This window comes from Mus caroli, chromosome 19 (assembly GCF_900094665.2).
Source record: "Mus caroli chromosome 19, CAROLI_EIJ_v1.1, whole genome shotgun sequence".
Lineage (NCBI taxonomy): Eukaryota > Metazoa > Chordata > Mammalia > Rodentia > Muridae > Mus > Mus caroli.
Window position 1 is genome coordinate 14,332,948 of NC_034588.1, and position 19,836 is coordinate 14,352,783.

The window sequence follows — 19,836 nt, forward strand, 5'->3', positions numbered from 1 at the left end:
CCTCTTCCCACCTTTCCTTGCTGGCTGCTGGCTGCCTTGAGGCCTGCAGCAGTGTCACTGCAGCAGACCCTGCCTGGCACTTGGCATGCACTTCTGGGCGCTGTCCATGGTTGCAGCATCTTTCAGCGCACCGCGTCAGGAGGCCACCGCGGGGCTCTGCGATTGGCCAAGGAGCCCCTCGCCACCCCCACCAGCTGCCCCGCGTCAGGGCCCCCAGGCGCGTGCCAGCAAGCTGGTGGCGGTCCCTGGGCTCCCGGGCGGCACACCCACTTTCCTTATTAGGACAGAGTCGGAGCTGGAGCTGCCGCGGGGCGTGGGCTGGGCAAGCCGCCCAGAGGAAGCAAGGAGGGCTCAGTCCCGGCCGGCCCGCCTAGGGAGCGGCTGGTCCCTGCGCAAAGCGACCACTTTCTGGAGATCCCGCTCAAGTCCACCGCAGCTCTTCTCTCTCGGCGCTCTCCATCTGGACCCCTGGTCCCAGTCCCTAGCAGAGACATGGAAGAATTTTTGCAACGCGCCAAATCTAAACTGGTAAATTGAAGCTGCAGGGGTGCGTGTGTATGTGTGTCTGAGTGTGGGTGTGTGCCGCTGGAGTCCGGAGGAAAGGATGCGCAGCAGAGGAGGATGAGGAGGGTGAAAACAACTTTGCGGATTACTTGTCTGTGTGTGCAAGCTGCACCAGCGAAGAACATCTGCAACTCTAGTCTCAGCGATCTTCCTCCGCAGTCAGGCAAGGTGCAGAGGTGGAGTGGTGAGGCCTGTCTGAACTGATGTGACTGGTCTCCTGAGCCTCAGTCCTGAGAGAGTTTGCTTTCGAAGGACAGTGGGTGAAGGAGGGTGGTGATCCTCCGGGAGGAAAAAAGTCCAGCTTTCCCCAGATGCAAGACCTGTAGGTGTGAAAAGGAAGAACCTAGCCCTGGGACAGTACTTAGGCTGGGAGTGGCAAAGCCCTTGTGAGGGCCAGGGCTCTGCCTGGATCAGGGTGGCAACTCTCAGAGCCTGCTCAGAGCTGAACTTAGAGGCATTCCATGGTATTCTCCACACCCTGTGGCAGAGGCTGAAGGTTGAGGGGGCTTCATTCGGAGGTTGATGGGGCTGAGGGGAGAGCCCTGCATGATGGTCTTGTGCATTTTTTCTGTCTGAAAATGTAAACAATAAACTGCAATTTCATTGTGTTTCCACATTTGCTACCCATTCGGAACAGGAGAGGCACTTTTCTCTAGCATGGCAATAATAATAATGACCATAAAGGAAATGTTTCAGTCTTGGCACTTAAAAAACAAAAGGGAGGCTTATTTAGAAAGTGTACCTTTTGTGAAGACCAAAAGTACCTTTATGGGTTTGGCATAAGAGAAAATACATAATGTATGATGCCTGTTACCTTTAAACCCTCACAGAAGAAGCTACTAAAAGTCTGTTGAGGTGGTGCCTCCAATATAAGGCAGGATGTCATCGGGCAAAACAAAGGGCAGGGAGGGCCACCAGAGCATCAAGTGCAGACATCTTTCTTTTTAAAAAGAGGCCATTGAGGTTGATTAAAGCTGATACTTTGTTTCCTGCCTTTAGTCCATCCCGACTTCCAGACTGGCAACCAGCAGTGTTTGGGAGGATTAGTTTCAGATTTGAGAAAGTGTCTGATCACTTCTGTGGGTTTTGACCCCTTAGAAGTTTCACTAAGATACACTGGAAAAAGAAAAGAAAGCCATTTACTGCAGAAACTCAGTCGCTGCCTTGTGTCTTAGGCTCAGCTCACCTAGGAATAGGAGAAAGATGTTGGAAACGTGAAGTCAACCCTGGAAGCTTGTGGGATGTGCCTGTGTGTCAGCAGATAGGGACCGAGTATGAATGCAGAGTCTGGGACAGAGGCTATGGTCCATCATATATGTTGTCTTGGTTTCTAACAGTAATGTTCAGACTGTGTGGTCCGCTGTGAGTCTCATTTCTGAACAATTCCTGGAATGGAGATTCGCTTTCAGAATCATCAGCTGAAAGTGATGTCTAATTTATTTACTGAGTCCCTTCATTAGACGACCAATTGCTCTACATCATTAAAAAAAAAAAAGAACTGGAAAAAGGAGGTTGTTTGAAATTGTTACCAGCTTCCTGCATTAGCCAGAGGAACAATTATAGCTAAATTGGTCTTTTCTTAGAATAGACTTCTGGCTAGAAATTACAATTAACCTTTCTCACTCAGCCTCCAAAAATGTGTGTGTTCACTTTTGGCCACCACACATTTCTCCTAATAAACGTTTTCAATAATAAAATTCATGCTTAATATACAATATTCAAGAAGAAGTTGTTCTCAACTGATAAGGGGTAGTGACCCCTTTGGGAGTTGCATATTAGATATCCTGCATATCAGATACCTACATTGCAATTCACACCAGAAGCAAAATTACAATTACGAAGTAGCATCAGAGATCATTTTATGTTTGAGGGCCACGACAACATGAGGAACTGTATTAAAGGGTTGCAGCGTTAGGAGAACCACCACTTTAAGTGGTGTTTTCCTTGGTGAAATATGTCTGTCAACATGCCTTTTGTTTTTGAAAAGTTTATTCATAGTAAAATAGTAGGCTTTCCAAAATTCCATGCTCTGGGAATGCTCTGGAAAGCCTTGTAAGGAAAAGAAATTTACTGTTCTGATTTTTGTACTTAACTTTTGTTAGACTCGTAATTAGAACAGAACTGTAGATAAGCTGTTTCCTATTCAAAGTTAATATAGATTGATCTATATGATACTTAAAGCCGCCTGATTGCCAGATTTTCCTCTTGTTTTGTTATTTATTTTGATAGATTGTAGCTGTATCTTTGAATGGTTTAAAATGGTTGAGGTTCCTTTTGAGGTTTAAACATGGGCTGGCTACTTTCAGGAGACAATGAAGACTTCAGACTAGGAAGTGGCCTTGCTATGAGCCATGGTTATATTCTCTAAGAACCAAAACTTGGGAGCTCTGAGCCTGGTTAGGCCTGCAATCCCAGAAACTAGCAACTTGGAGGCAGGAGAATCACAAGGTTGAGGCCTGCCTGGGCTATAGAATGAGTTCAAGACAGCCTGAAAACCTTGGTGAGACAAGATTTCAAAGGAGAGAACCCATGGAAGGTCTCAGTCCCACCCCTGGCTCCGTAAACCAAACCAACAAACAAAACACTTTGGAGAGATTTCTCTGCTTTCCCCTCTTAAGACCATTTGGTATTCGTCATTGTTGAGAGGAGACGGTTTTCATTCCAGGCCCTATATTAAACTAGAAGGAGGAGATGAGTCCAGTAAGAGGATGAGAGCAAGGACCAAGCCAAGGGCAACCGCAGCCAAGGGGAGCTACTATTGTGTGGATGGAGATGCCTTCCAAACCCCATGAGAACGCAGCTATGCTTCTGTTCTCCATGGCCACTGCTGGATATTGAAACGAAAGGGAGAAGACATTTTTCTTCTCTTTGCCAGCATTCCCTGGCTCTTCCCCTACCCGTCCATGCAGACTTGGAACAGAGGCAGAAACAGTTCTGAAGTTCAGATCAGCCCATTCAGGTTCTACCTCGCTTTCTGTTCTATTAACGGTTTGTATGTTTATGTCTTTCTTACTTACACTATTCCTGTGTAGGAGAGCTTGAAGAGGGAAGGTGGGGAAGAAGGGATTCCTGCCTGTGATTTGGGAAATGTTCCCAGGTTCCCAGAATTCCTCTCAGAAGAGTGTTCAGGTCAAGAACTAATTCATGGAAGTAAACTTCAAGTTATCATGAACTTTGGGGGAGGAATTATAACTATAACCAAGGGATGATAACCTGTGGGTGAATAGAGAGCCGTGGCATTTGTCTGGCAAGAAGCCAGAGTGCCCATATTGAGTAGACCAGTTGCTGAGCCTCCTGTACATCCAGATACCACGAGCTGATGCAATTTACACAGCTGCTGGTGGGTGGAGACCGCTGCCTCCCACACCAGGTCATGAGTCAGCCTTGGAGGGTCATCTGCTGCTTCTAGAAAAACAGGACACATCCGATATCCAAGGAATGCTGTTTGTAAAGTGAATGTGGCGTCATGCCTGCAGACCAGGGGCACATCTGCCACGTCAGCAGTGACAGCTGAGGCACTCATGTCCGCAGTGGGACTTCTAGAGGAGACAAATGCAGTGTGGGCTGATTGTTAGTGTATACTCAGGGATGTATAACACTGGAACAAGAATTCACAGATTCAACTCTTCCTGAACAACTGCCTTGGAAAGAAGTGCCGTGCACAGGCGTGCACACACACCTATGTGTGGAGGTCAGAGGACAATTTGCGGGAGTTAGTCCTCTCTTATCCCTATGTGGGTCCCAGAGATCAAACTGAGGTTTGTCATCCTTTACCCATGGAGCCATTTCTCAGAACCCCGAAAAGAGATTTTTAAGAAGCATTTGGGAAAGGACCACAGTGGTAAGGGGCAATAATAATGGAACTCTTAAGTATTCTGATCTGGGGTCACAGGATTGGTTTCCACCAAGCATGAGTTCAGGAACCGTTTTCCTGTTTTGATTTTTTGAGGTAGGGTCTCTTGTAGACCAGGATGGCCTTGAGATTTTGAAACTCTGCCTCTCTATCTCTGGGTTTACAGTCATACTCTACCATTCCCTGCTTGAGTCACTGCCCTCTGCTCGGAGCATTTATGAACAGGAAATCAGGCTTCTAAACCAATTCTGTGAGTGCAGTATCATCTGCTTGTGGGCTGGTGAGAAATGAGCCCTTGACTAGGTAAAAAGTCATCTCCATTTCTCACTGTGGAATAATCCAGACCAGCAGCTGAGAATTGCTTTAGCCTCAGGACCTTTAAAAAACAATCAGACCATACCTTTTCCCAGCAACCCGATGTCAGAGTGCAGTGGTCTGTCTCAAAGAAAAGAGCTGCCCATTGCTATTTACACAGCAGCTTGGGTCCTGGAGGGCATGTGATCAATGGACAGGGTACTTTTCAGTCTGTGGTTTGGGGATATTTTATGTCACCTAAAAAAAGCGGCCAGGTTTGGTGTAGCCTGCTTGCCACTAAGCACTGTTTCTTTGAGTGGATATTGCTGTTTTTTGGTTTTTTTTTTTTTTTTTTTTTTTTTTTTTTTTTTTTTTTTTTTTTTTTTGAGTTTGGAGCACCAATCTGAGACACTCTTGCAAGGCATGGTGTCTTCGTGAAAAAAAGCTCATGCTTTCTTGGCATGCCCCTTTCTCCAGAGTTCCATCTTAACAGGAAAGAATGGGAATGGGATGGTGGGGTTGAAAAAAAGCTGTAAAAGAGGAGAGAGCCAATAGGCAATGAATATGACATGGCTTTGGTCATTGACTCTTCTTGGCTCCTAGGGTGACTGGGGAGTCACAGAGTTTGTAGTTGTTTGGAGAAAACAGAAAAGAGGCTAGACTGGTTATGAAGGCGGTGGCATTCATGTAGACCTTGACATACATAGTACCTCTGGGTTCATGCCGTACACAGCCTGCACAGCCATGTGGCTTCCCTATCTGAGATACCAAAATAGTCTATTCATAGGCTCTGGCATCACCCCAGATCCTTTCTTTGACCTTTGGGCTTTGGTGTCCAGAGAGGGAAAGTATTCATCCTGAGAGACGTAGTGAAGCCAATGGAGCTCTCTATTGCCCTGAAAAGTTAGACCCACAGAGGTAGCTTTAAAGCTGAGAAATATATAATGGTATTTACTTTGTGTGTGTGTGGTTTTTCTGTTTGTTTTTTTTTGTTTTTTGTTTTTTGTTTTGTTTTTGTATAATCAAAATGAGATGACTATGGCTCTTAGCACGGAGCTTAGAGCAATGACTCCCCTCTCCACTCACTCCCAAGCTGCTCTCCTGCTATAGGACATTATGATAATGAAGGGCATTGTGGGTCATCCAGTTTATGCATCTGGAAACAGCCTCTCCTTCACCCTTGACTGCAATGACCAACATACTGGAATTCTACAATAGCTCTCAGGCTGCAAAGGAGCCTCAAATGGATCTGGCACTCAGAGCTGAAAGCATCTTCTATCCACCCTCCACCCCTCCTCACTTAAAACCTTGAGCATTGCTGTAGCCTCTCGACCAATTTCTCCATCTTAAAATCTTGTGGTTACTTTCCATCTCTCTTAGAGTATGAATAACATCCTTAGCACAACAATGCCATTACCCTCTTCTGGCTCCTCTGCCTTTACCTTTGGCTTATATAGCAGCTGCCACTTCTTCAAATGAGGTGAAGAAAGGAAATCCTCCCTGCCTACCCTGCCCTCTTCTTGTCTGTACACCAGCCTTTAAAAAATATGCTTTTAAATCTTCTATCTCAGTTTGTCATTATATTGGGCATGTTTGATTAATGCCGGTGTTCTAAGAGTAGAGAGTGGGGCCCCCACATGATTTTTGCTTACCATTGTATTTCTGTAACCTGGCATGGTGCTAGATGCTTGGATATGTCTTTTTTAGAATGAATGAAGCCATAAATCAAGAGTCCCAGTCAAGGCATGTCAGAATTCAGTGGCTCAATAAAAATTAAGAGCTGGATGGTCTAAATGCTCTCCGGTCTAAATCTGGAGCAGGACTGGTTAACAGTCTGCAAGATGCCGGGTTCATTGGCAAGAAGGTGGGGAGCTATGCAATGCTTTGCACATGGTAACACAAAATGTCCTTACGATGCTAGCTGTTATCCCTAGGTGCTTGGGATACGTAAATATTGACAGAACCAAAGCATGGGGGGAAGGGGCATATATAAGGCAAATCTTTGTAGAGCCACAACTAGTAAATGAAGGAATAATGGAATTGTTAGATCCAGACTTCTGTAGTGTGGTTTGGAGAGAAAAAGTTGGATGGTCTCCAATCCCAGCTCGCCCAACTTGCTCTGTGCACATACATTATTACTAAAAGCATCAGAGAGGTCGGCTGGGAAGACTTTCAACATCCCAGAGAGTAAGAGCAATGGTACAACATTTTTTTTTTGATGGGCCAGGGACATCCATACTTAGCACTGCACATATCATACATGGAACAAATTTATGAAGAGCTCTGAACCAGAGTTCTTGCCCAGCCGCTGGGGCTGAAGCAGGGCATAACAGTGATCATCCACTTACTTCATGTAACTCTCAGGCTGTGACCTGAATTTCCCAGGAATGCTGACGACCTTATAATGGAAAAGTCTAGACATCTTTGTATTCATGTGCAAAATCTGTATAGGTTTATGTATGTAATAGTCCATGTTTTGGAGCCAAGCACAATGACATTTAATTTCCTAAGCTTACTATTTTAGAAATAAAATTTCCTTTGTAGTTTTTATTTTTTTACTCCTTTTAAAATAAAAGGTATCTTTATTATGATTTGGCTTATTCTTCTAACTCCTGGCAAGAATACATAATAAATATACTTTATGATAATATATCTGGGATTGAATGTATGTTAACAATAAATTATGTCTAGCTAGGGTTCATTTGCTCACATCTGAGAACTAGATTTTTTTTTTTTTTTTGTAAAAGATAACTTGGATGAGCCCTTCAAACCAGTAGCTGAAATAGATATGGACAGAATCCAAAGCTTGTGTTCTTATCCTCTGTGTCTGCTGACCTCCCCGAAGACACTAAGGGACACACAATTGTGCATTTGCGACCTTGAACTATGAGTGCTAGACAACCATGGGAGAAGCTACTTACCTTGAATAGGAACTTAGATTTTCCTAGTTCATGAGTTCTGGGTTTGGAAGCACCTTGGGCAGCCTTCTGATCCATGTTTCTTGTCCCTGACTGCAGCATTGCCGCTGCATGTGGGTTCTGCAGCCAGATGCCCGATTGCAGATCCTGACTCTGACATTGCCAGCTAACAGCCACACCATCTTGAGTACTTTGCCTTCTTGAGTCTTGAGTTTCCTGTTTGGGAAGTGAGAAGGAGAAGAGAATCCCCTTTCTAATGCTACAGCAGGTGGGCACATGTCAAAATGAAGCCATGGTCTCCATCCATGGTAGCAGAAAGGTGGCAAGGGCCACTAGTGGACAAGAAAGCCTATTCACTGTCAAAGAGAAACCCTGTTCTGTGTCACAGACAACCCTGCTCCCTGTCACAGAAATGGGGGCAATTCTTATCTCACTTTATTTCAACCAGAATATCTGTTGTAGCTCTAAGAGGAATTTGCTTTGTTTAACACTATCAAGCCCCGGAGATAGGGAAGGTCACATCTCTGTGCTGTGGGTTTTATATTAAAAGCCTTGGACAACTGAACAATCAAGCAACACTATTGCACGTTTGTAATGAGATAAGCTGTGAGGTTGCGTGCCCAAAGGAGAAGAAGTAACTGGCAAGTTTTTTGGAGGACAGAGAATATGACTAGTTTTTAGTATAACTGGAACTAGTGTAGGTATTTGATGAAGTTTAATAATAAAAATGCATTGTAAGAGGCTAAAATGGGAAACAATATATAAGCGCTAAGGTCATGGGAGCACTATTTGGTTAGGCAGAGGGTCTCAGGGTTTTGACTGACCTGGGGAGCACGTTGTGGTTACTTTGATGGCTGCCTGTAAGGAGTGGTGACCTGCAGTGGGCACAGCTTGAAGGAGAGTTGTGTTGCTGCTGCTGTCTTGTGCCCAGCCTGCACTGGCTTTCCAGCATGCTCCTGTGGCGGTGCCACAGAGAACTAATGGTTGTGCTCAGCATGCAGAGTAAAGCAAAGGAGAAAGTGAACAAAAGACGGAATCAGAAGGGAGGAAAGAGAAAAGGGAGGGACAAAAAGATTCAGGGGAAGTGAAGTGTGCGTGGTGATGCAGCTTAGAAGAAAACCCGAAACCCAGCACAGGAGGAGTCTCAAAGCCAGCAATTCCCCTGTCTAAGCTCAATTCTCTGGCAGCCTGTGCCAGCCCAAAGTCTGTCCAGCATGGGGAAATTCAGCCGAGGTAGCTTTCCTTCGGACAGCTGAAATTGATTACTGAAACATACTGGGGACTGTCTCAGTTTCATTTCCTTTTGCTGTGATAAAATACACTGACAAAGCCAACTTAAGGGAGAAGGGTTTATTTGGCTCACAGTTCCAGGTTCCAGTCCATCATCATGGGGAAGTCAAGGTGGCAGGAACTTGATGCTGTTAAGTTACATGACATTCATAGTCAGGAGCATGCCAGTGGCCGGCTTGAGTTTCCCACTCTCATAAAGAGTTCCCTTGCCCAGGAAATGGTGTCCCCCACAGTGGATGGGTCTTTCCACTCCAATTAATATGATCGAGAAAAGCATGCATACACTTGTGCACAGGCCAACCTGATCTAGACAATTCCTCATTGAGGCTCTTTTCCTGGGTAATTCTAAACTGTGTCAAGTTGAAAATTCAAACTAACCATCACACCCACTGTTAAACTTTTCACAGGAGAATCCTGCAAGTTCTGTCTTCTGTCTGTGAGAAGACACCTCAAGATTGCTCAGGGCAAGGCCTGGGTTTGGTAAGAACACACAGCAGTCAGCTCCCATCACATGCACTAGCACCTTAATAAGCTCTTTGCCACAAAACTGCGTTTGCTTTTCTCCAGAGTAGATGATAGAAGTTGCTGATTGATTCTGATGGAAGTACAGTATAAACAAAAGCTAATCAAACAGTATCTTAAAGAAGTAAGCCTAGGCCTTTGGTGTGTACATTGCATTTAGTGTGAGGTAAATAGTTCTACGGATGAGTCTAACCCGTGGGTGACATACCAACTCTGATGTCACATCCATCCATCCATCCATCCATTATAGTAGCCAAGGGGGAAAGATCTGTAATCTTGGTGTACTGTTTAAGAGGAAAGTTATGGTGTGTAAGCAATTTCAGAAAAATAATTTTTATTAAGAGGACTAAGAGAGAAAAAGGAAGAAGCAGTTGCATGGAGAATGAGCTTTTGCTGTCCGGTGAGGCCTCATGAGTCAAGCAGGTAGGTTTGTGAAATGTATTTATCACAAGTGATCATGAGTTAGTGCGGAGGGTAATGGTACTATAAATATGAGCTGTGGGGAGGCATGAGTCCTTGGCATGCCTGAGATGTGAGTATTCACCTCAACTCCCACCTTGAAGCAATAATTCACTTGATTCTGGACTCTAGGAGAACATAGCCAAGACCGTGTGCATGAAACGGCCTTCGGGCAAAGCCTTAGAAGGATGCAGGGCAAACTCTTGCCAGTCTGTCAAATATTTGGGAGGGTTTTTATGAAGGAGCCCTATTTAGGAATCACATTTTTCTTTAGTTGAAAAATCAAGACCTATAAGGACCCACCTTCTTTAAAAAGGAAGCCTATTCATTTAATAAAGCCCAGATTTTTCCTGTGAAAACATTTCTTATATAAATTAATGAATGACTTTTGCATATAGAGAAATGTTCATGTTGGACTTCCTGCCTTTTCCCCCATAAAGGGCAGAAACAGAAACCTGTCCAAACCATACATTCTCTGCCTTCTTCAGGCATGTTTTCACAGACATGGTCATCTGGCCAGGCCAGCACCTGGCTCTAAGAATGCAGAAAGGCAGATGGTCAATTCAGTCCAGCTGTTTATAGCCTATGGGTATATCCAAGAGGACAACACACACCTGGCTGCTCCCAGGATAGAAGTACCCTGGGCCCCTCTCTTCAGAGGCTAGGGGTCACTGTCTGAACATCATTGTCTACTGAGTTTTGTCTTCTATGCTGGAGGTCCAGCTCAGGGCCTGATTAAGCCCTTTCCTAGCCAATGCCACCCTCAGTCTCTGAACTCTTTATTTTCTGAATTTCAATCTCGCCTGGCTTGTAGTAAGGTAGATTGGATTGGCTTCCTACCCCAATTGAAGAAACATCTTCTATCTCTCCTTGGCTACCAGAGAAAAGGCCATCAAAACCTTGCTGGCCTTTCCTTGTTGGTGGCTAGAGGCCTATAGCGAAAAGGGCAGCGTCTTCGCTGGTTCTTATTGAATTCATCCTCACTCCTTCATGCACTGAAGCCCTCCTTCTCAACAAATCTTACTCTTGCTTCCACGTGTATTGGATCAACTAAATTTAAATGCGGTTGTATGGGTGGGGTCTCAATTACTGTAGCATGGGCAAATTTTGATTGGCTACACTACTGAAGAACATGACATCCCTTTCCTTTGTCACTCTTCAATGTCAAAGGTCTCTCAGGAGGGTTGTGGTCTTAGGTGGTTTTCTCTCATTATATAGGAGACTTGAGCATCTACGGCCTTTGGTAGCCTCAGGGTTCCAAAATCAATTCCCTTAAAAACATTGAAGGATACTGTTATTGCTAGTAATTCAGAACATAGTATTCAGTTCATAATTGCTATTAATGTTTGTATCATAGATGAGAATGGGATCAGAGAGATGAAGTACAGCCTTGGCCAAGGACATACAGCCTTAACAAGGACTTTAGTAGGAGAGCTAAGTGAAGGATGCCTTTTCTGATTTCCCAGCATCTGTGGGGCCAAAAAGTTGGTCCATCCTTTCAAAAGATGGTCTGAAGGTCCTGGTGAGATGGCAGCTTGGGCTCATCTGCATAAAGGAGAATGATGGTGGTTGCCATGGAGATGGCTCAGCAGGTAAGAGCACTTATTGCTCTTGCAGAGGACCCAGGTTCAACTTCTGATACTTACATGGTGGTTCAAAACCATCCATTACCTCTGTGTCAGGGGATCCAGTGCCTTCTTCTGACCTCCACAGGCATCAGGTACCAAGCATGTGCATGCCTCACACATATCCATGCAGGGAAAACTTTCAGACTCATAAAATAAACATAAATAAATGTAAAATATTTTTTAAAGAATGATGGAATTAAAATACAGGGCACTTTTCCGGGAGGAGACCAGGTGACAGGGAAGTCCTCACATAGGAATACACACACTGAGCTTTGGAGGTTAGCGTGGCAGATTCTGATGTGCAATAGCAAGTGTGAGATTAATGAATGTGTCATTGGTAGAAGCATGCTGAGTACCACAGGGTCTGGAGACCAAATGTCACCAAGAATGGGAAGAGGTGCCCGAGAGACGGGGGCTGTGAAGAATCTGCGGGCTTATCTGATATACCTGTCATGGGACAATATAGATGCCAGTTCTGTTGATCTCCTTGAGAGTTCGATGTGGGAACGAAGTTTAATTGCCTACAATCAAAGCTCTTTCCCTGCTGCAGGAAAGGCATGTGATCTGATCAAATCCTTCCTTCCATTCTCTCTAGCTCACCCTCTCTTTTTCCTCTATTCTAACCCTCCTCCCCAACAAGTTCTTTATTGATGAACTAATGAATAGTTTTAGCTTAGGGAAGTCAGGTTCAGGATTAATCTAGGCTTTATAACTTGTAAGGGTAAAAACCCTGAAAATCCCGATCTTTCTCCTTGAGATCCCATGGTCTAATTGAAGGGCCGGTACACAGTGTGTAAGTCTAAACACCATGTCGAGATGGCTTTGCCTAGTCCAAGGAAATTTACTTGAGATGACTCTTCTTTCTTCTGAGTGTTCACTGGGAAGAGAAACCAAACAGAGCCTGTGCCGTGTAGATGCTAAATCATGAACATAAATATTGGCATGCTCTGAGGCAGACGGTTCTGGAAATGTATTATGTGCTGTATGTCAAAATTCCTAGCTAGACAACTCTTTTCTAAATACATTTTGGCTTTATAAAAAAAAAATCCACAAAGCATAAAGCATTGAGGGACAGGCAGGATCTATCAAATTAAATTCATGTCTTGCATGCCCAAAATTTCTAGTACCCCTGCTTCTGCCCAGAGTGCCTTTAAAATCTCCTTCTGCCAGTCCTGACATCCGCTGTGCTCTGGTCAACACTTGATTGTAACCACAATACTTAGGTATTATTAGTCCCACTCTATAGAGGGGGAAACTGAGGCCGAAAGATGTCAATGTAGCACACTCTCTGCAGAGGGCTAGTAAATGTCTTTAACTTTCTAGAACACCGTGCCAAGATTCTTAGCCTACTTTGCATTCAACAAACACAGGGACACAATAGTCTTCAGAAAAGAGTGTCCAGTAGGTAGGACATCTTAGATCTTGGAGAACACAGACTTCGTGACTACAGATTGTAGCATGCTCTCAGGAGGTGTTGATGCTGTCAGCCCAAAGTCACTGTGTGAATAGTGGAGTTCTGGGTCATGGATTGGCCAGGAAGTGGGAATCACCACTCATGTCCCCTTTAGGAGATAATGGCCAACAGGAAATGGAGCTGTGTCTGGGAGGTCTGGCCTTACCGCAGTCACACTGCCTGTGAGAGGCCTGAGGCCTCCCGGATCTTCTAGAACAAGAAATGTAAGCCCAGGGGATAAATATGCAGCTATCCCCCTTCCGGTAGGAGTGTAATTGGTTTGGGAGGACAAAGACTCAGCAGTGCTTCCATGCAGATCATCTTTGGTTCTAATCACCAACCCTACACTCATTTGTGGTGTTGTATGGGTTAAAATTAGCTTATGTCCCTTAGTTTTGTGATACAAAGCACAAGGATTTGGGGCTTCTCAGGACCTGGCAGCAAGAAGAAAGGAGAGAAAGCAGTGGGCTTTCCTGGAGACAGTGGAGACAAGAACTGAAGAAGGGACTGGCTTCCTTAGAAATGCAGAGCCTAAACAGAATACACAAGATACAGTCCACAGGACTCAAAAGAATCAAGAAGCTGAAGTGCCCAAGTGAAGACCAGCAGAAAGAATGTAAACAGAAAACCTCAGGAAATAGAAGGTTGGGGGGACCCCCCCCCCCAGAATGCACCAGAGACCTGGGAGGTGAGAGACTTCCAGGACTCATAGGGAGGGACCTTTGATGAAATGCCCGACAGTAGAGAGAGGAAACTTATAGAGCCCACCTCCAGCAGAAAGACAGGACATCATTTCACAGTCACATCTCTGAACCATAATTGTTCCTGTCTGAAAGAATTACAGGGATGGAAATGGAGAGGGGCCTGAGGAGAAGGTCCAGTGACAGGCCCAAAGTGAGATCCAGCTCAAGGGGAGGCCTCAAGGCCTGACACTATTACTGAGGCTATGGAGCACTCACAAAGAGGGATCTATCATGACAGCCTTCCAAAGGACCCAACAAGCAGCTCATAGAGTCAGATGCAGATATTTGCACACAACCAATGGACAGAAGCAGCTGACCCCTATTGTTGAATTAGGGAAGGCTGAAAGAAGCTGGGGAGAAGGGTGGTTCTGTAGAAGGACCAGCAAGCAGTCTTAATTAATCTGGACCCCCGAGATCTTTCAAACACTGGACCACCAAACAGACAGCATACACCAGCTTATATGAGGCCCCCAACACACACACAGTAGAGGACTTCCGGGTCTGCGTTTATTCAGAGATGATGCACCTAACCCTCAAGAGGCTGGAGGCCCCAGGGAGTTTAGAGGTTAGGTGTGGTGGGGGGTGGGGGCTCCACATGGAGATGGGGTAGGGTGGGGAGGAGGTGTGGGGTGTGGAGCAGTCGGAGGATAGATAGGGAGGAGCGGGGAATGGAATATGGAGTGTAAAATATGAATTACAAATAAAATTAAATTAAAAAAAAAAAGAAAAGTAAAGAAATGCAGAACCTTAGCTGGATCCTTAACTAGCTCAGGAGCACAGTGAAGTTCTCCGCTGCTCTCAGGGTCTTGCCTTCAGTAGCATCTGAGTGAAACTTTCTGTTTGAAAACTGTGTATGTTCTCTCCCTTCTCCCTGGTCTCTGGTTACTTTACACCATGCTTCTGTTTCCTTGGTGCCATGTCTCGGGCAGTGCTTTTTGCCATCTTCATGGTTGTTTGCTCTGTTTCTCTGTCCCCACTCTCCCTCCCTTCTGTTGGGGATGCTTGCTCCCTTGAGTCCTGCTGTTACTTAAGGGCTTCCTTTATAATTCATGCCCTTCCTTTCTTCTTGTTGAAGGCTTTTGCTTAGTCACTCTGCTTTGGTGTGTTCCTTGTTCAGACTTTTATTTCCTGTGGGACCTTAGAGCCTTTCTGTTCCTTTTCCTTTAATACAGAATTCTGTTTCTCTAAACATGAGGGCTCAGAGTAGCTTCCTTCAGTTTTGAGCATGATCAGCAGACATGGACTTTTCTAGAATCATTTAAGTACTGCTCCGTATAGATTTCACTGAATTGTGCTGTAGCAGCAGAATCGGGGTATCTGGTAGCTTTCAAGGCAAAGATGGATTCCCTGTTCTGCTCACTCCTTATTCAAGGTCAGCTCAGGTGCCAAGTACCTTCTGGGTTGTAGGTTCAGGATAAAGGAACAACAGCCCCTGGGACATGCTGGCCTTGTGGCAGAAGAGTGAGAGAGCTGGAAGGATCCAGCAGTTAGATTTTTGTTTTGTTTTGTCCTGGGGATCAAACCCAGGGCCTTGTACATGCTAGATCCCAAGCAAGCATTCAAACAGTGGGCTACAAACCCAGCCCTGGGAATGATTCTGAAAGTTTCTGTGCAGAATTGGGATGAATCTCTTCTGAGGGAGGTCAGAAAGACAATGAAAGTAAGAGGCTGTGGGAAGGGAAAGAAGTTTGTCCTTCTGTAGTATGACTGAAGTTCTCTTGCCAACCAAGAGTCAATTTTATAAAAATTTTGCAGCCTAGTGTGGTGGTGCATGCCTTTAATCCCAGCACTTGGGAGGCAGAGGCAGGCGAATTTCTGAGTTCTAGGCCAGCCTGGTCTACATAGTGAGTTCCAGGACAGCCAGGGCTACACAGAGAAACCCTGTCTCGAAAAACAAACAAAAAAAATTTTTTTTGCATAAAGACTACCTCACTGTGATATTTCTTTGCAATATTTCAAATAAAAATGTTAAGATAGCAAGGTCTATACTTAGAATCCAAGTGATTACCTCTGAATATGGCTATATTCCTTTTCCAGATGTATACCTCCAATTTTAGGGGAGGGGGGCAATTTCACAAACAAGACCATAAATTTCATCTACAGTAAAAATGAGTCTTAATGCCTTGTGCAATCCTTTGGGGCCCATGAATTTATCTTACCACCAGAATTGTATACCATGCATCCCATGAGCCATTTTCTAACTGCATTTACTGGAAAAGGGGAAAAATATATTTCCTCACCAGTGCTTTGAGATGTACCTTCAGCCACCCAGGCCATACATATAGCAATTATAGAAGCACTTAACACAATTCTCTTGAGAAGTCCACAATCACACCTGAGTACGTACTATCCTTTACCAAGTACCTCTCTCCAATGCCTGTGCTTGAATCAGTGTTTAACTCTTACCCTTCCCAGTCCCAACTTGGCTTCACATTCACTTGACATGAGATTTTTTTTTCTTGTGGTGATGACAAGAATCCTGGCATCAGCTGAGTAAGGGTCTTTGAAAAGAACTCACTCTACTACAAATGGCAATGTGAAGCTTGAAGCCGTGTCTTAGAAGCACACTCATGATTGCTGTCATTGTCGCTTCATCAGTCAAAGCAAGCCCAGTGGCCATGCTGAAAACCACTGGCGTGGGACTTACATTCTGTTCCAAATCCAGGTATGCACTGTGAGGTATATTCATGGAACAAGGTTGCATTATTGCACCTTTGCATCAAGGAAAGCTAATAAGTAGGAATGATTTGTAGTCTGCAAAATTGTTTATAGCTAGAAGTCAACCTGTCCTAGGTAGGGTAGGGATGGGATGGGGGTACTGGATAGAACCACCTTGCATTATATTAGTGGTCATTTCAGTGGGTTAGCTTGTCACAAAACAAAAATGTTGATTAAAAATCATGAGCTTGTTGGGCAGTTGTCTTTGCTATGAATCACCTCTCTGTTCAGTTAACGGTTGGATACAAGCCATTTTCACAACCACCTATAAGGAGAGCTTCAGGCTGAGTCTGTGTACCAAGTTAGTGGCTTTTGGAAGCTAGGCTGATTCTTTGAAGCCATCAGGGGAACATTTGTGAAACAAGGGCTCCTAGGAAAACCCTTCTCATTCCCTGTGCCTCAGAATACTTACAATAGAGTGCTCCTTGTGGGGCTTTCAAGATTAAATTCATATATGATATGTGTTTGATGCATAATAATAATACATGGGTATGGGCTTTGCTGTTCTTAGTGACTTCTGCATATGGACTTCTGGGAAACATTGAAGACTTCAAGGTCACCTAATTTAGAATCAATAGATAATCAGACTTATACTCCGGAGTTCAAGGTTTATTATTAAAATGAAACTCCCAGAGCAGAGTGATGTCAACATTTGGCCTCTTGACAAAATCAGTTACATTTCAGATCTCAGATGTGGAGATCTCAGGCTGTGCTTGCCTGCTTCCAGTCATTGTGTGGAAAGTTCTTTAAAAGCTGTTACATATAATTCCTGGATTATTAGCTCATTACTGTACCTATTGGCCACATGAGCAGGGTGATACCCAAGGACAGTAGCATGTTACTGTAAAATTGTAAACTAGGGTGGGGAGCAGAGGAAGTCAGTGGTGCGACACTTGGGGGCAGGTCTTGGTAGACATTAGAGATATACTTATAGATGCTGGGGAGGAATTTACTGAGTCACCATGAGGCTTCTGGCTCACAGGGCTGTTGTTTCTTGTATCCTATTCTCTGAGCCTGCAAGCTGGAGGGTGAAAGAAGCAAAGCAAAGGTGGAGGAACCAAATGTCAAGTTCAATTACTTCTTGGTGTGGGAACTCAGATACATTCCTGGACCTAGGTTGATTTATAAAATAATATATTGTACTTATCCATCCTGACACATGGAAAAGCAGTATGTAAATTATTTTAATCTTTACTGAATAATTTTATTTTCACAATACCTGTTTCTAGTTACTCCAGTTTTGCTTTACTCTTATGGGCAGAAAAGAATAGAGTCATGTTTTAAGCTCTTTAGCAGATGTTGATCTCTTTCGACTCTTCGGACACCATTTAAAATGTTACTCATTGGTATGAGTTTATGACTGTGTGCATATATGGTGTGTATGTAAAGCATCCATGTCCTACAGCGTTATGTGGGGGTCAGAGGACAATTCCAGAAGTCAGTTATTCCTTTCACGTCATTGAGGCAAGTTCTCTCATCTCTGCCGCACTGGAAGATACTGGGATTCCAGGTGCTTACCATGGCATCTGGCTTATTTCACAAGAGTTCCTATGACTGCACTCAGAACACAAATGCTTACCTCCTGATCTGTCTCTCAGACCTCCAATCCATTTTGATGTAATAATTAGACATTTACAAAACATTAATGACATCTCCTTTCCCCTCTCTGAATCCTTTTCTGCTATCCTGGTAAACCTCAGGTAGTCAGAACTAGAGCGTGCCTAGGGAAGGACTGAGAGCTCTTCAGTCTCACCCCTCCACTCACTCTTGCCCTCCTCCCATCCCTCCTCCAGAGAAAGATCTTACCTAGCTCACAGACTCACTAGTGTTCTTTACTGTGTGAAGTTTTCTCCTTCTCTCAGACCACATGCCACTCACCAGGAAGACACTGACCCTATTTCATCCTGAGAGGCAAAGAACAAGGCCATAGCTCAGTGTTCTTTCTAGAAAAATTCCTTCCTGTATGAAACCAACTCCAGTGAAAGAATGACTTTACATGTATTTTCAGTGTGTTTGGGATGTCAACTCTCTTTAGAATTCATTTATTTCTTTATTTTTTCCTGTTTATGCTATATGGTGTCAGAATGAAATCTTCTTATCCCATCCCCCTCGTTGGGAAATAATTATTAAATCAAAGTGTGGCACCTGTGGAAGGTACTGCCAGGAAGAGAAAAAGAGTCTCCTGGGTAATTCTGCCTCCCTAACTCTGTGGTCTCTTACCAGACCTGAGTCTAATACCATGTTCTTAAGGTGGAATTTTGGAGAGACGAAGGCAATGAATGGCCTGATGTGCATCTTATTGCCCTCCTTCTTGAGGAACAATGAGACTTAGCAAATCACTGACCTTGTCTGGAATTTTCTTTCTTCAATGGCAAAGCAAGCAGCTGGTCTTGGTGTAACCTCTCCATAGTGAGGGCTTCCCTGGGGCAAGAATTGGTTTTAATATTTCAAAACCAGTACTGCTGTTGAATTGTAAATAAGAACTTTGAGGATGTACACAGAGTGTACAGAAGAAAGAAAATAAATAAAGAGATCTTTGGTAGTTGAAGGCTGGGGAACAAGAATTCCTAACTATAATGTCAGGTGTGTTATTCTCCCATATAACAAACTGCGCATTTTCCCTCAATAAATATCCCCAGAAATTCTCTACACGTGCAGGAGTGTATTTTATAGGAAATATCACAAAGCAACTAATATTTTCATGCCAATAAACATTTTAAATTCTTGATGGTAATGCACACACACACACACACACACACACACACATCAAAATAACCATGTGAAACTGGAATCTGTAAAATCCTACTTATGCTTTGGCAAAAACATTGCATCCCGCACATACTTGTATGCACACACCTGCTAACCAAGAGACTTCCCTATTGGAGATCAGGTGTTTAGCATTAAAAGAACAGGAGAAGGGGATACATTAAAAACAAGCACATGCCAAAGGAAGCCTTGGAATACACTGCTGAGTGATGAAACTGTGGAAACACTATGACGTGGACCCAGTGAGTCACAAATGGTGACATGGTGAATGACTGCATTTGTGTGAAATTCCCAGGTAGCTGTGTCTGTAGGGAGAGGCTACAGACTGGCCAATGCCAGGGTGTTGGAGACATGAGCATGTTTAGAATGAGACAGAACGTTGAGAGCCCAACAACACTCGTGCACTGAAGATCTTTGAATTGATTGCTTTAAAATGGTTAATTTTATGCTACGTGAGATTTTTTTCAGTTAGATTTTTAAAAAATGTGTCTGAGGGGAGCCGAAGAGATGGCTCAGCTGTCAAGGACATTGTCTGCCCTTCCTGAGGACACAGGGTTGGTTCCTAGCACCCATATGATGACTCACAGATATAGGCATCAGTTCAGGGGAGCTGATGTCTTTTTCTGGT

General features: G+C 44.1%; 1 protein-coding gene across 4 annotated transcripts in view; it reads left to right on the plus strand.

Moving 5' to 3' along the window:
• The first annotated feature begins 341 nt into the window (after positions 1-341).
• Positions 342-19,836, plus strand: part of Prune2 (prune homolog 2 with BCH domain) — a 261,664-nt gene continuing 242,169 nt past the window's right edge. For all 4 annotated transcript variants that reach the window (XM_029472616.1, XM_029472618.1, XM_029472617.1 and 1 more), the window contains exon 1: positions 342-528. In XM_029472616.1, the coding sequence (XP_029328476.1) occupies positions 493-528 (36 nt within the window). In that variant the 5' untranslated portion in view covers positions 342-492. The remainder of the gene's footprint in view (positions 529-19,836) is intronic.